Raw genomic sequence first — 12,515 nt, 5'->3', positions numbered from 1 at the left:
CAACACACATTTATTCTCTTACACTTGTAGAAGTCAGAGACCTGTAATGAGTCTTAGGTGGCTAAAGTCAAGGTGTTAGGAGAGCTGTTTCCTCTGGAGGCTCCTGGGGACAATCTGTTTTTTTGTGTGTGTGGGGTTCAGCTCTGGAGGCTCCTGCATTCCTTGGCTCATGACCCCTGCCTCTACCTTCAAAGCCAGCAGTGTGGCATCTTCCAATTTCTCTGTGATACTATCATCCCATGTCTTTCTCTGCCTTGCTCTTGAAAGGTCTCTTATATTGGGCCCACTGGGATAAACCAGGATAATCTCCCTATTGCTAGGTCCTTAATCATATGTGCAAAGTCCCTTTTACCTCATGTAAGGTAACATATATTCATGGGTTCTAGGGTTTAGGATGTGAACTTCTTTGGGGGTAATTGTTCAGCCTACTACATTGTACATTTCAATTATATAGACATTCTGAGAAGAGGCAAACTAGGAACAGATTGTAGGTCAGTAGATGCCAGGACTGCCCGTGTGAGCAGGGACTGACTGTAAAGCAGCACAGAGGAACTGGGGGGTGGGGGAAGGTACTATAATTCACTGATTTTAAGATGCACACTTTTCCGACGATTTAACTCCTGAAGTCAGAATACATGTTACAATTGATGGTATGCAACATGCTCATGAAAATATGCTCAACATCATTATCTGGGAGATTTAAATGAAAACCACAACTAGGTATCACTACCTACCCACTGGACTGGCTAAAATTAAGAAGGTTGACAGCACCAAATGTTGGCAGGGATGTGAAGCAAACAAATACATTGCTGTTGATGGGGATAAAAAACTGAATGGTTGCTTTAAGAAAGTCTGGCAGTTTCTTTAAAACGGGTAATCTGTGGTGCCAAGAATCAGAATAGTGGGGTGTGGGTGTGGAGAGTGACTGGACGAAGGCACAAGGGAACTCTCTGGGGGGGGGGTGATGGTGCTTTGGGTTGACAATCGTGTCCATTTAAGATGCATGTACTTTGCCCACGCTAGTGTGGCTCAGTTGGTTGAACACCCTCCCCTGGACCAAGACTTTGCAGGTTCAAGTACAGTCAGGGCTCCATCCCTGGGGGAGGGAGGCAGCCAACTAATGTTTCTCTCTCTCTTCCCCTCTCTCTAAAATCAGTAAAATCAGAGCCCAGCCGGGCGTGGCTCAGCAGCTGAGCGTCGACCTGGGATCCAGGAGATCAGGGTTCGATTCCCGGTCACGGCACATGCCTGGGTTGCGGGCTTGATCAATGACTCTCTCATCATTGATGTTTCTGTCTCTCTCTCTCCCTCTCCTTTCCTTTCTCTGAAATCAATAAAGATATATTTAAAAATAAATAAATAAAATGAATAAAATCAGTTTTTAAAAAATTTCATGCATTTCATTATATGTAAGTTCTATCCCCCAAAAAAGGAAAAAAAAAGTACCAGTTAATGGTATCCATACTGAAGTATTTGAGAGCATTGATATCTGCAACTGTCTTTGAAGTTAATTAAAAAATCAGACGAATTGGTGAATGGATAGAAAAAAGACAGATGTAGAGATAAGGGATAAAATAGATTTAACAAAATACTAATTGTTGATGTGGATTCTAGTAGGTAAGTGGATGGTCATTGTGCAGTTCATTCATCTTTTCTGAATGTTCAAACCTCTCATAATAGAATCTTTAAAAACGTTTGGATGTTCATCACTGTGTAATTGGTAGCAGTTTCTCTACCTGGTGACGTATAAAATAATGGTATCATCATACGTTAAATGACGTAGGGTCATTATAAAGGGTAATAATTTCAGGGCGCTCCAACTATCCATGTCCCTCATTTCCCAGGCTCCCTTGCAGTTAGGTCGGGACCACGTGACCAGCTTTGGCCCACGGCCTGTAAGCAGACGTGACGGAGACGTCACCTGTAGGCCAAGGCAGTTAACAGCTAGGAGCCTCATTGATCTTTCCCAGGGCGGGTGACGGCGGGGGCGCTGTGCTAAGGCAGCAGGGACACCTGGCTCCCCAATAGCCATGAAGACCGCTAACTAACCTTGGGGAGGGAGGGGGGTCTCATTTAAAAAAAACAACCCCGCCCCTCCGTCGTGACTCCGTGGTTGAGCTGGATCTATGACCCACGAGGCCCCCAGGTCGACTCCTGCCCAGGGCGCACGCCCGGGGTGCGGGCTCATCCCCAGCAGGGGGCGCGCAGGAGGCAGCCCGTCGATGACTCATCATTGCTGTTTCTCTCTCCCTCTCCCTTCCTCGCTTTGAAATCAATAAAAACACATTTTAAAAACCTCCCAAAACCTAAAAACTAAAATGCATTGCCTGTCAGTTACGTCATTGTCTCAGCTTCAAACTCGCCCTCCTTCGCCTGGCTGTGTGCAGCGTGTCTGCGGGACGCGTCCCGGCTGGTTTCGGCCGTGCGCCTGGGACCGCGAGCCGGGCAGCCCGCCGCGACCCACGAATCCTCGGGGGCGCGGAGCAGGAGGCCAGAGGACAGCCCTGGGCGTGGGTGTGGGCGTGGGCGGGGTCGCAGGCACCGAGGACCCGGCAGAGGGAGAAGGCGGCCCGGGCAGGCGCGGACCCAGGCCTGGTGGGCTCTGCAGGACCCACGCCTCTGGGCGACCCCAGGGAGCAAACGCGGCGGAGACCTGAAAGCGCAGGCTTCGTGTGTGGAAAGACGGGGTCAGGAAAGACGTGAAAGCGGCCGGGCAAGCTCCGCATTCGAGGACCACCGGCAGCCTTCCTACGCCCACCTGACCCGACTCCTCGGAAGTCCCGCCAGCCCCCCCGGAAGTCCCGCCTTCGAGCTTCGGGCCGCTCTGGCCCGCGCGGACCCATCTCGTTGGTGGGCTCGGCGTCTCTCCACTGCACTGCGCTCCTCCGGCAGCCAGGGGACAGCAAGGGCCATGGAAGAGCCGCTGTGGTCCGCGACGGCTGCTCGACTGCTCTGGGGCGTGGTCCCGTCGTACGCCGAGGCCGCAGCCTCCGGGCCGTTCCCCCGGCAACGCCTCCAGGCCGTTCCCCCGGCAACGCGCGGCCGGCAGCCGCAGCCTCCGCTATGGATGCGCGGTCCCGTGCTGGGTCCCGCCGGGCTCACGACCGCGTCGATGAGCCGTCCTCCGGGGTGCAGGCTCCGGCGACGCCCTGGGCGCGCTTCTCGGCCTGGCTGGAGTGCGTGTGCGTGGTCACCTTCGACCTGGAGCTGGGCCAGGCCCTGGAGGTGAGCGAGGAGTGGGGGCGGGGCGGGGTCGTCGCGCGGGGTGCCCTCTGCGCGTGGGGTGCCGTCGGGTGGCCTGTCCGACCTCCGAAACTCTGTGCCGGTCACCTCCTCTCAGGGGCGCTCGCCAGCAAAGGAACGAAAGGCAGACTTCCCCCTGGGACAGAGGAGATAGGGGCCCTGCACTTTGGATCACCTAAGCGATACCCGTGACTTTTCCTCAAGCAAAATCTGTCTCGTTTTCCCCCTTCCCCACACTAGCTGCCGCACCTTGTCCCCTCCGTGACTCCAGCCAGAATCCCAGGGGTCACCCTGGGCTCCTCCCATACCCCTACTCCACATCCCACCGGCGGCAGCGAGGATCTCAGATCATTGCCTCCTTGGTGGCTGTTCGGCCTAAATCGTTCAGGACCTCTTCCTTCACTTAGAATCAGATCCAGACCCCACGGGCCCCACTTCAGCCGCACTGGCCATCTTTCTCCTCTCCAGCTGCACCAGCTCGGGGCTGGGGTGTCCCAGTGTCTGCAGCGCTCCTGCCTACCCCCACCAGCAGCTTCTCTTCCTCCAGGTGTAGATGAAAACGTGGCAGGCTTTCCACAGGGCTGACAGGATGGTCTCTGCACCCTAAAGGCCACGACCCAGGAGGCCAGGCGGCTGACCCATGCGGGGGAGGCTGGACGTAGACTTAGCCACACTGTCAGGACTTCCTGGGAGCAGGCAGGCAGTGCACCCTGAGACTGCAGTTGGCCAAGATGAGGCTGCACAGCCATCCTGGGAAGCCCATGAGGGTGAGGAATGTTTTGATTTGAGGCCTTGTTGAGCTCTGCAAGGCTGTGGAAAGCCTGAATCTTTGAGGCGGAAAGGACTGGCTCTTAGTGAGGACTCTTGGGTCCTGGCACTGTGCCCAGCTCTGTGGCCACCACGCCCATCCCCACCAGGCGTGCATTATTGTGGCAGCCCCACTGATGGAGGGGCCTGAGCACCGAGAGGTGAGGTGATGTGCCCAGTTCCACAGAGCCCACATTCTTACTGTTGCCCAAATTGTTCCCCATAAAATCACAAGAGAAGCCCTGGCCAGGTAGCTCAGTTGGTTAGAGTGTTGTCCAGATACACCAAGGTTGCAGGTTCGATCTCGGGTCAGGGCACATACCCAGCTTGTGGGTTCAATAGTGTGGGAGGCAACCAATAGAGGTTTCACTCTCACATCGATGTTTCTCTCTCTCTCTCTCCCCATCCCTCTCCTTTCCTTTCTTTATAAAATCAATAAAAGCATGTCCTCAGGTAAGGATTAAAAAAATAATAATAAAATCTCAAGATGCCTGGCCAGCATGGCTCAGCAGTTGAGCATCGACCTAGGATCCAGGAGGTAGTGGTTCGATTCCCGGTCAGGGCACAGGCCCCGGTTGTGGGCTCCATCCCCAGTCGGGGGCATGCAGGAGGCAGCCAATCAATGACTCTCATCATTGATGTTTCTCTCTCTCTCTCTCCCTCTCTCTTCCTCTCTGTGAAATTAATAAAGATATATAACAAAAGAAAATACGGGAAAAAATCACAAGAACAGCCGTGGCCGGGTAGCTCAGTTGGTTAGAGTATCGCCCAGATACACCGTGGTTGCAGGTTCCACCCCTGGTCAGGGCACACATGAGAATCCACCAACAAAGCATTAATAAGTGGAGCAACAAATCCATATTTTTTCTCTCTCCCTTCTTCTCTCCCTAAAATCAATAAATTTTTTTTTAAATCACGAGAAGAGATTCTTTTTTTTCCTTAAGGCATTCTCATGTATAATTCTCTAGAATGCCACCATTTGGAAAGCTAATTCTAAGCAAGTGGTCTTAACAGCTCTGTGCACTTGAGCTTCTGAATGGTTGATGCAGCTGCACAGCTCAGGGAGGGGGTGCTGGGAACACAGGGCCCCTGGGAATCATCAGGTCTGTGCAGCGACCCTGCCATGGATCCATTGGGCAGTGCTGCCTCCCCCAGGGTGCAGCCTGTCTCCTAAGTCACTCAGAGCCGGTCACTTAGTGTCTGGGTTTTCACTGACTGTTCACTCCCAAGGGGTGTGTGGTTTGTCTAGCTGGTCAAATTCACTAGACACTGTGGAGCCCAGGGCATGCTCCTGGAGCTCACACTCTGGGTGGGACACAGGCCAGAAGTTCCCAGACCCCTGACTAGTGGGGGTTGGGGTAAAGACACTCAGGTGTTGTGGAGAGGCAGTGATGCCACTGTGTCAGGTGACATCTGCACAAAGACAAGATGAGGGGACTGGCTGGCCCAATCTGAGAGAGCATCCTGGGGGAATGGCACAGCCCAAGACCTTCTGGCTGAGTAGCATGGGGCTCAGGAGATGGGAAGGGCAGGGAAGTCAGGGCCAGCACCCAGGGCCCTGTAACCACTCCAGGTGAGAGAGGAGGCCACGGGCAGGCCTCAGGATGGTGGAGACAGGGAGACCCACTCACAATCTGGGTGAGTGGCCTCAAGGGCAGGAGTGCAGAAAGAGAGTCTGGGAAGTCACGCAGGTATGCGCTGGCCAAGGCAAGGGGAGTCCGGAGTGTTCTCCTGCTAAGAGGAACCGGGGAGGTTGGGAGAGCCTGGGAGAGCCTGGGGGAGCCAGAGGTAGAAGAGGGCAGGAGGGTCTGAGCCAGTGAAGATGTGCTCTGGGAGGGGCGGAAAGGGGCACGCCTGCAGCCAGCACCCCACCTGCCCAGCCCTCATTGAGTGTTCTGTGTCCTGTCTCCCCCCCACACCCCGCAGCTGGTGTATCCCAGTGACTTCCGGCTCACGGACAAGGAGGTGGGTCCAGCCCCCCCCCCCCCCCCGGGGGGAGCAGCCGTAGCCCAGGAGCAAGCCAGCCCTCACTGGGTTTCATGTGTTTCAGAAAAGCAGCATCTGCTACCTGTCCTTTCCTGACTCCCACTCAGGTAGGTGACTCCAACTCTCCTGGCTCTGGGGCTGGGGGGTGAGAAGAAGATGGGGAGCTGAGGCTGTCTAGGAGCCCCCGTGGCCCAGGTCAGCCATGTCACTGCCTGTAACTGCCAGCCCCCTCCTTGCTCTGTGGAGACACCCAGAGCCCCACGATGCAGCAGAGGCAGCCAGGCTCCCCTTATTTGTGTGGAAGGATGACCATCAGGATCTGGCTCTGCTCCTCCCTGGCTCTCAGGTGCTAGGCAGGCTGAGCCCTCACACTGCGGCCTCCAGACTGCCCCCCACCCTGCCCCATGTTTGGACAGTGGGTGCTACCGATGCGTCTGTGTTCAGACTTGACTCTGAAACTCTCAGGTGCAGGAGTTAGGACACAGGAGCTTCTGTTGGGAGAACCAGGCCCAGCAAATGGGGTTTTCTCTCTGGGGCCTTCATAGCCCATCAGAAGTCAACCCCCATGCCATCCTGGCTGTCCCCACCCCACACATGGTGGCAGGAGCGGCTCCAGTCCTGACATGAAGTGGTGGGGGCTGCCTCCTTCCCCAGGCTGCCTTGGGGACACGCAGTTCAGCTTCCGTATTCGTCAGTGTGGAGGGCAGAGGAGCCCCTGGCCCTCTGATGACAGGCACTACAACAGCGAGGCCCCCCTGTCACTGCAGGTGAGTAAGGCTTCTCTCCAGCCTGCTCCGGCCTCCTTGGCCCACAGGCCAGGGTCAAGCTGGTATGTCAGTCCCTTCAAGTGCCTGGGCCTGTGAGGCAGGAGAGGCCTGGCCAGCCCCAGCCTTGATAGGGGTGGGCCAGCTCTTCTGGGGACTTCCCAGGGTCCCTGGAGCTCTTCCTGTCCACCATAGGTACAGCAGGGAGTGGCTTGGTGTGCAGAGGCTCCTGGGCTGCTCCCCACTGTGTCTGCGGAGATGCTCCCTCTAGAGGTGTTGCCCACCTTCTGAGTTGAGGCTGCCCAGCCCTGACCCCAGGACTGGGGAGAGCAGAGCATGGAGCAGCCTCTGCAGGGTGGCCTGGGTGGTTAGAAGGAGCATGGTGAGTGGGTGCAGCCTGGCTGACTGCTTCTTCCAGAGGGAGTCGGCACACTACTTTGGCTATGTGTACTTCAGGCAGGTGAAGGACAGCTCCGTGAAGAGGGGCTATTTCCAGAAGGTGAGCCACCCACGCGGCCTCTCTGAGGTGGCACTGCTGAGAGGCAGGGGCCAGTGGCCATGGGAGGGGCTGCGGGGCCAGGGGTCCTGAGCTTCCAGGAGTGCCCCTTCTGCAGCTACTTGGCACCTGGGCAGCAGGCAGGGGGTGGGAGTGCCCAGCTCTTGCTGCAGCCCCTCCGGGGAGCAGGTCCTGCTGCCCCTTCCTTGCCCAGCAGAGCACCCTGGGCCTCAGACACCCCTGCTTCTTGCTGCTGGCTAGAGTGGGGGCTGGTCACACTTCCAGGATTAGGACAACTTCAGCCTTGAACGCAGACACCTAGAGAAACCTTGGCCACATGCATTTCCTTCTGAAGGCCTGGGGCCCAGCCCCGTCCCAATGTCATTAGGGTTTCCCTCCCTGTCTGGGGAAGGCTTTAGTTTTCTCATCTAATAGCCCTGAGGTCTGAGCTGGGCCATCCTGGGGACAGCTGTCTTGTGGAGTTGGTGGAGCGCATGGCCCTGGGTACACTCTGGATGAGCCAGGCCTCAGGGGTCCCTGCAGACTCTTGAGTGGCCGGATGACATCTCACCGACCCCACGGGCCCTGCAGTCTCTGGTGCTGGTGTCCCGCCTGCCCTTCATCCGGCTGTTCCAAACCCTGCTGAGCCTGATCGCCCCCGAGTACTTTGACAAGCTAGCACCCTGCCTAGAAGCAGGTGAGCGGCCATTAGGCCAGCCAGAGAGGTCTCGCTGTCCAGCTGTAACACCCAGTGGCTTTGGCAGGCAGCTTCCACGTGGGGCAGGCTCCTGACAGACCCCATATGTCCACAGTGTGCAATGAGATTGACCAGTGGCCAGCCCCGGTGCCTGGGCAGACCCTGAACCTGCCTGTCGTGGGAGTCGTCCTCCAGGTGAGGGTTGGCTGGCTGGGGCGGGAACGCAACAAGTGCATGGAGGTACCCACTGCTGGCTGGCAGCTGCTCCTTCCATCCCCCAGGTGCACGTCCCATCCAGGGCAGACAAGCCTGAATCCAGTCCTCTGAAGCAGTGCGACCAAGAGGTGGGAGTCCCCTCCTGGGCTAGGGGCACTGTACCTGCATCAACCCTCCCACCTGCCTGGGCCTCCCCACCCCAAATGCTGGGAGCCCTGTGGGGTGGCCAGACACCAGGCAAAGCCAAGGACTTGCGTCTAGGTGCAGGGCTGGGTACGCCCCCCTTCTGTGCTGTGGGGGGTGAGGATGGGGAGGTGTGTGGGCCAGGGCTGCAGTCCCCAGGGCTCTCCTGGGGTAAGAGGTGCTGCTTGGGGCTCATAGGGTGGTGGTCTCGCCCTCAGCCTGATGCCACACACTTCTCCTTTCAGAACCTGCTGCCAGCCCCGATGGTCCTCAGTAGTGTCCATGAGCTGGACCTGTTCAGGTGAGCCCTGTAGGCCAGCTGCTCACTGCCTGGGTAGACCATGAGCGAGCCCACAAAGCTCAGGCCTGGGCAGGGTGGGGGCCGTTGGGGCTGCTGGAATGAACCCTTGGCCAGTTCTGTGAGGGAAAATTGTACAGAAGAGGAACCCAGTGCCTGCTGTCTGCACCCAAGAGGAAATGGTCACAGTGGGCAGGAAGGTTCCAGAAGGCAGGTGCAAGGAGGGAGGGCTGTGTTGGGAGGCAGTGGCTGCCTGAGGCTGCCTCTCTCTGGGCGAGTCTTTGAGCGAGCCAGGCTTTGGAGATCGTCCTGCCCTGGCTGGGCCCTGAAGGATCTAGGGCTGCCAGCTCAGGCATGGGGGTGCAGGACCAGGACAACGTGGGTGGACCGTCAGAGCATCGGTAGGCCTTGCATACCCTCGGCATCTCCAAACCATCTTACCACTGGGGAGAGGTGCATTCACCCAGAGAGCCCTCCTGGGCCCTGGGGGGAGCCTCGGGCTTTGCGCAGCCTCCCCGACCTCCCTGACCTCTCCTGCCCAGCTGCTTGCAGCCCGTGCTGACCCACGTGCAGACACTGTGGGAGCTCATGCTCCTGGGGGAGCCCCTGGTGGTGCTGGCGCCCTCGCCCACCGTGTCCTCGGAGATGGTGCTGGCCTTGACCAGGTAGGCCGGAGCAGTGCGCGGGCGTCGGGGCCCTGGGCCTGCCCTGCTGCGCTCATGGGCCTGCTGCCCACTCCACCCCCCACCCCCCACCCCCAGCTGCCTGCAGCCCCTCAAGTTCTGCTGCGACTATCGCCCCTACTTCACCGTCCACGACAGCGAGTTCAAGGAGTTCACCACCCGCACGCAGGCCCCGTAAGCGCCCCTCCTCTCCCCTCCCCTTCCCTTCCCCACCCCTCCCCTCCCTTCCCCCTCCCCCTCCCCTTCCCCGCCCCTCCCCTTCCCCGCCCCTCCCCTCCCCTTCCCCGCCCCTCCCCTCCCCCGTCCCCCCTCCCCTCCCCCGTCCCCCCTCCCCTCCCCTCCCCCTTCCTCCCCTCTCTCCCCTCCCCTCCCCTCCCCTCCCCCGTCCCCCCTCCCCTCCCCTCCCCTTCCCCCTCCCCTCCCCTCCGCCCCGCGCCCACCGCCCGCCGCCTCTCCCCTCTCCTCTAGCCCTAACGTGGTCCTGGGAGTCACGAACCCTTTCTTCATCAAAACCCTCCAGCACTGGCCCCACATCCTCCGCGTGGGGGAGCCCAAGACGCCAGGTGAAGCCGGCCTGGCCCGCGCCGGGGGCTGGGGGCGGGGCGGGGGCCCAGCGGCGCCCAGCGGGCCGGGTCTGAGCCTGGGTCCGAGCCCGGGGCGCGAGGCCCGCCGCCAGTGTCCGCTGTTCCCTAGGGGGCCTCCCCAAGCAGGTCAAGCTGAAAAAGCCCTCGAGGCTGAAGACCCTGGACACCAAACCAGGTGTGTGACCCCGGGAGCCCCGCCCCGCCCGCCCCGCCCGCGCCGGGCTCTGCGCCCTGGGGGGGGGCTCGGGACAGGCCCGGACGCCCCGCTCCCGCCAGGCCTCTACACGGCGTACAGGGCGCACCTCCGCCGCGACAAGGCGCTGCTCCGGCGGCTGCTCCGGGGCCTGCAGAGGCGGCGGCCGGGGGCGCTGGCGGCGCTGCTGCGGCGGCACCTGCTGGAGCTCACGCAGGGCTTCCTCCTGCCGCTGGTGAGGCCCGGGGCGGGGGCGGGGCGGGGAGGGGCGGGCTGCGCCCGGGCTCACTCCGCTGCCCCGCAGGAGCGCTACATGGCCAGCCTCATGCCCCTGCGGAAGAGCATCACGCCCTGGAAGGTGGGGGTCGGGCCCCGCCGCAGTCCCGGGAGGGGCGGGGGGGGGCGCGCTCCTGCCCTGGCTCTGGAGGGGGGAAGGTCTGGGAACGGAGGTGGGGAGGAGGTGGGTGTGCTGGAGTCCCCGGGGCTGCAGGCCACCCCCACATCTACCAGATGCCCCTTATAGGACAGAGAAATGGGGCCACACAGAGGGGCTCAAGACCCTCCTATCTGGGATCTGTCCCAGGCAGGATGGGGACCCAGGAATGTGCCTGGGATGTGTCCAGGAGGAGGGCCTGTGGGGCTGTCCCTGCTCAGGCACCAAGGCTCTCCTGGCCCCTGTCTCAGACCCCTCCCCAGATCCGTCCCTTCCACCAGGATGACTTCCTGTGCAGCCTGGAACATGCTGCGCCCCAGCTCACCTGCATCCTCAAGGGCGACTGGTTGGGCCTCTATAGGTGGGTAGATGCCAATGGGGAACCTGAGTCTCCTGCTACTGGTGGGTACAGGGTGCCTGTGCCCAACCCATGGCACACAGGGCCAGCCCCACAGCCACTGCCTTTCATTACCCACAGGCGGTTTTTCAAGTCCCCCCACTTTGATGGCTGGTACCGGCAGCGGCGCAAAGAGATGGCCCATAAACTGGAGGCCCTGCACCTGGAGGCCATTTGTGAGGCTGTAAGGGGGGGCTGGGGCTGGGGTGGGGAGGGCTGGGGTTGGAGGAGGGCCTTGGTGATGGGTGCCCCATGCTTTCATGGCAGAACATCGAGACCTGGATGAAGGGCAAGTCCGAGGTAGAGGTCGTGGACCTGGTCCTGAAACTTCAGGAGAAGCTGGTGAGATGCCTCCTGCCCTGCCCAGCCTGGTCCAGCTCAACAGGGAAGCTGCTTGCCCCTGACCAGCATTGTCCCTGCAGGTGCGGGCACAGGGCCACCAGCTCCCTGTGAAGGAGGCGACACTGCAGCAGGCCCGGCTGTATATCGAGACCATCATGGGCTCCCTGCCAAAGGACCTGCAGGCGATCCTGTGCCCTCTTTAGGACAGGGCTACAGGGTATGGTCCAGGGGCCTTAGTACTCCTGAGGGCCTGGATGTGGCCAAGCTTCCTTCTCTCCAGTGAGGGGCAGCCCCAGCCAAGCATGAGCTCCAACCCAGGCTTCCTGCTGTTCCCTGGCCTTGGCTCCTGCCCCTGCCCAGCACCATTATTGTCGCAGCAGTAAAGGTGGCATTTGGAACCTCAGCCTAGGCCCCGACTGTTGATGGATCATGTGTTGGCCAGAGCCTCACCTCCCCCTGGGCCCCACCTGCCCTCTGCAGGGCTACAAGCTGGGGGGGGGTGGGGAGCTTGCTGTGAGCCTTGCTGCTCTGGGCCTGGGGCCACTGCCCCCTCCAGGTACCCATCTGCCTGAGTCCTGTGGGGTCCCAGGCATTGCATTTGATGTGTCTAGCCTCACCAGGCTGCCCAGCCCGGGACTGAAGGACAGAAAAAGGCAGCTGACAAGCAGAACCCCTCCTGACACAGCCCACCCACCATCTTGCCTGGGGCTAGGGGCTTGGGAGGGGTGAGGAGCTTGGCTGCCTGGTTCTTTGTTCCTTGGGAGGCCACTAGGGGGAAGTGTGGGGCCTAGTCATTGGCCCCCACCCTCCAGGACATTGTCCCAGGTTCCATCCCAGGAACGTCTCTTCCCTCTGCCCCATGAGATTACTCCACTGACAGGCACTTGAGTTACCCTGTGTCCGTCCACCTCCGTGTGTAGCCTGAGTGGCTCTGGACTCAGCTGGACTTGCTCACCCCAGCCAGAGCCCTCTGCAGCCACAGCAACCTCTGGGCACCAAGCTCTCAGAGGTGGTGCACTCCCCAGCCAGGCCCAGCGCTGCTTCCAGCGCTGTCACAACTCAGCACAGGGTGACAGCAGTGTAAGCCAGTGGAAGGGTGGGTGTGAGGCATGGACCCAGAGCTGTGAACCTGCGGGTAAGTCTCCCCACCTCCCACCCTCAGACCCCTCACCTGAGGGGCTGGGCCAGGCCTG

The 12,515-nt window shown here is 60.0% G+C and overlaps 1 protein-coding gene across 1 annotated transcript; it reads left to right on the top strand.

Annotated features, from left to right (window-relative positions):
* Positions 1 to 3,015: 3,015 nt before the first annotated feature.
* On the top strand, positions 3,016 to 11,612 carry DENND6B (DENN domain containing 6B). The gene is made up of 19 exons (XM_087815003.1): positions 3,016 to 3,225; positions 5,977 to 6,015; positions 6,101 to 6,143; positions 6,691 to 6,803; positions 7,219 to 7,299; positions 7,888 to 7,993; positions 8,109 to 8,188; positions 8,275 to 8,337; positions 8,638 to 8,693; positions 9,233 to 9,355; positions 9,452 to 9,547; positions 9,842 to 10,005; positions 10,067 to 10,132; positions 10,234 to 10,385; positions 10,455 to 10,508; positions 10,835 to 10,944; positions 11,062 to 11,164; positions 11,248 to 11,322; positions 11,403 to 11,612. The coding sequence occupies exons 1-19, from the start codon at positions 3,064 to 3,066 to the stop codon at positions 11,523 to 11,525; spliced, it is 1,809 nt and encodes a 602-aa protein (XP_087671129.1). The 5' UTR covers positions 3,016 to 3,063; the 3' UTR covers positions 11,526 to 11,612.
* Positions 11,613 to 12,515: the final 903 nt, after the last annotated feature.

The sequence above is a fragment of the Miniopterus natalensis genome, chromosome 2 (assembly GCF_054644295.1).
Source record: "Miniopterus natalensis isolate mMinNat1 chromosome 2, mMinNat1.hap1, whole genome shotgun sequence".
NCBI classification, from domain to species: domain Eukaryota; kingdom Metazoa; phylum Chordata; class Mammalia; order Chiroptera; family Miniopteridae; genus Miniopterus; species Miniopterus natalensis.
Note: the sequence above shows the minus strand (reverse complement) of the source record. Positions and strands in the feature narration are given on the sequence as shown.

Coding starts and splice junctions, on each gene's coding strand:
- DENND6B (XM_087815003.1), top strand. CDS start 3,064: ATGGATGCGCGGTCCCGTGCTGGGTCCCGCCGGGCTCACGACCGCGTC. Junction 10,133..10,233: donor GACCCTGGACACCAAACCAG/GTGTGTGACCCC, acceptor CGCTCCCGCCAG/GCCTCTACACGGCGTACAGG. Junction 11,323..11,402: donor TGAAACTTCAGGAGAAGCTG/GTGAGATGCCTC, acceptor TTGTCCCTGCAG/GTGCGGGCACAGGGCCACCA.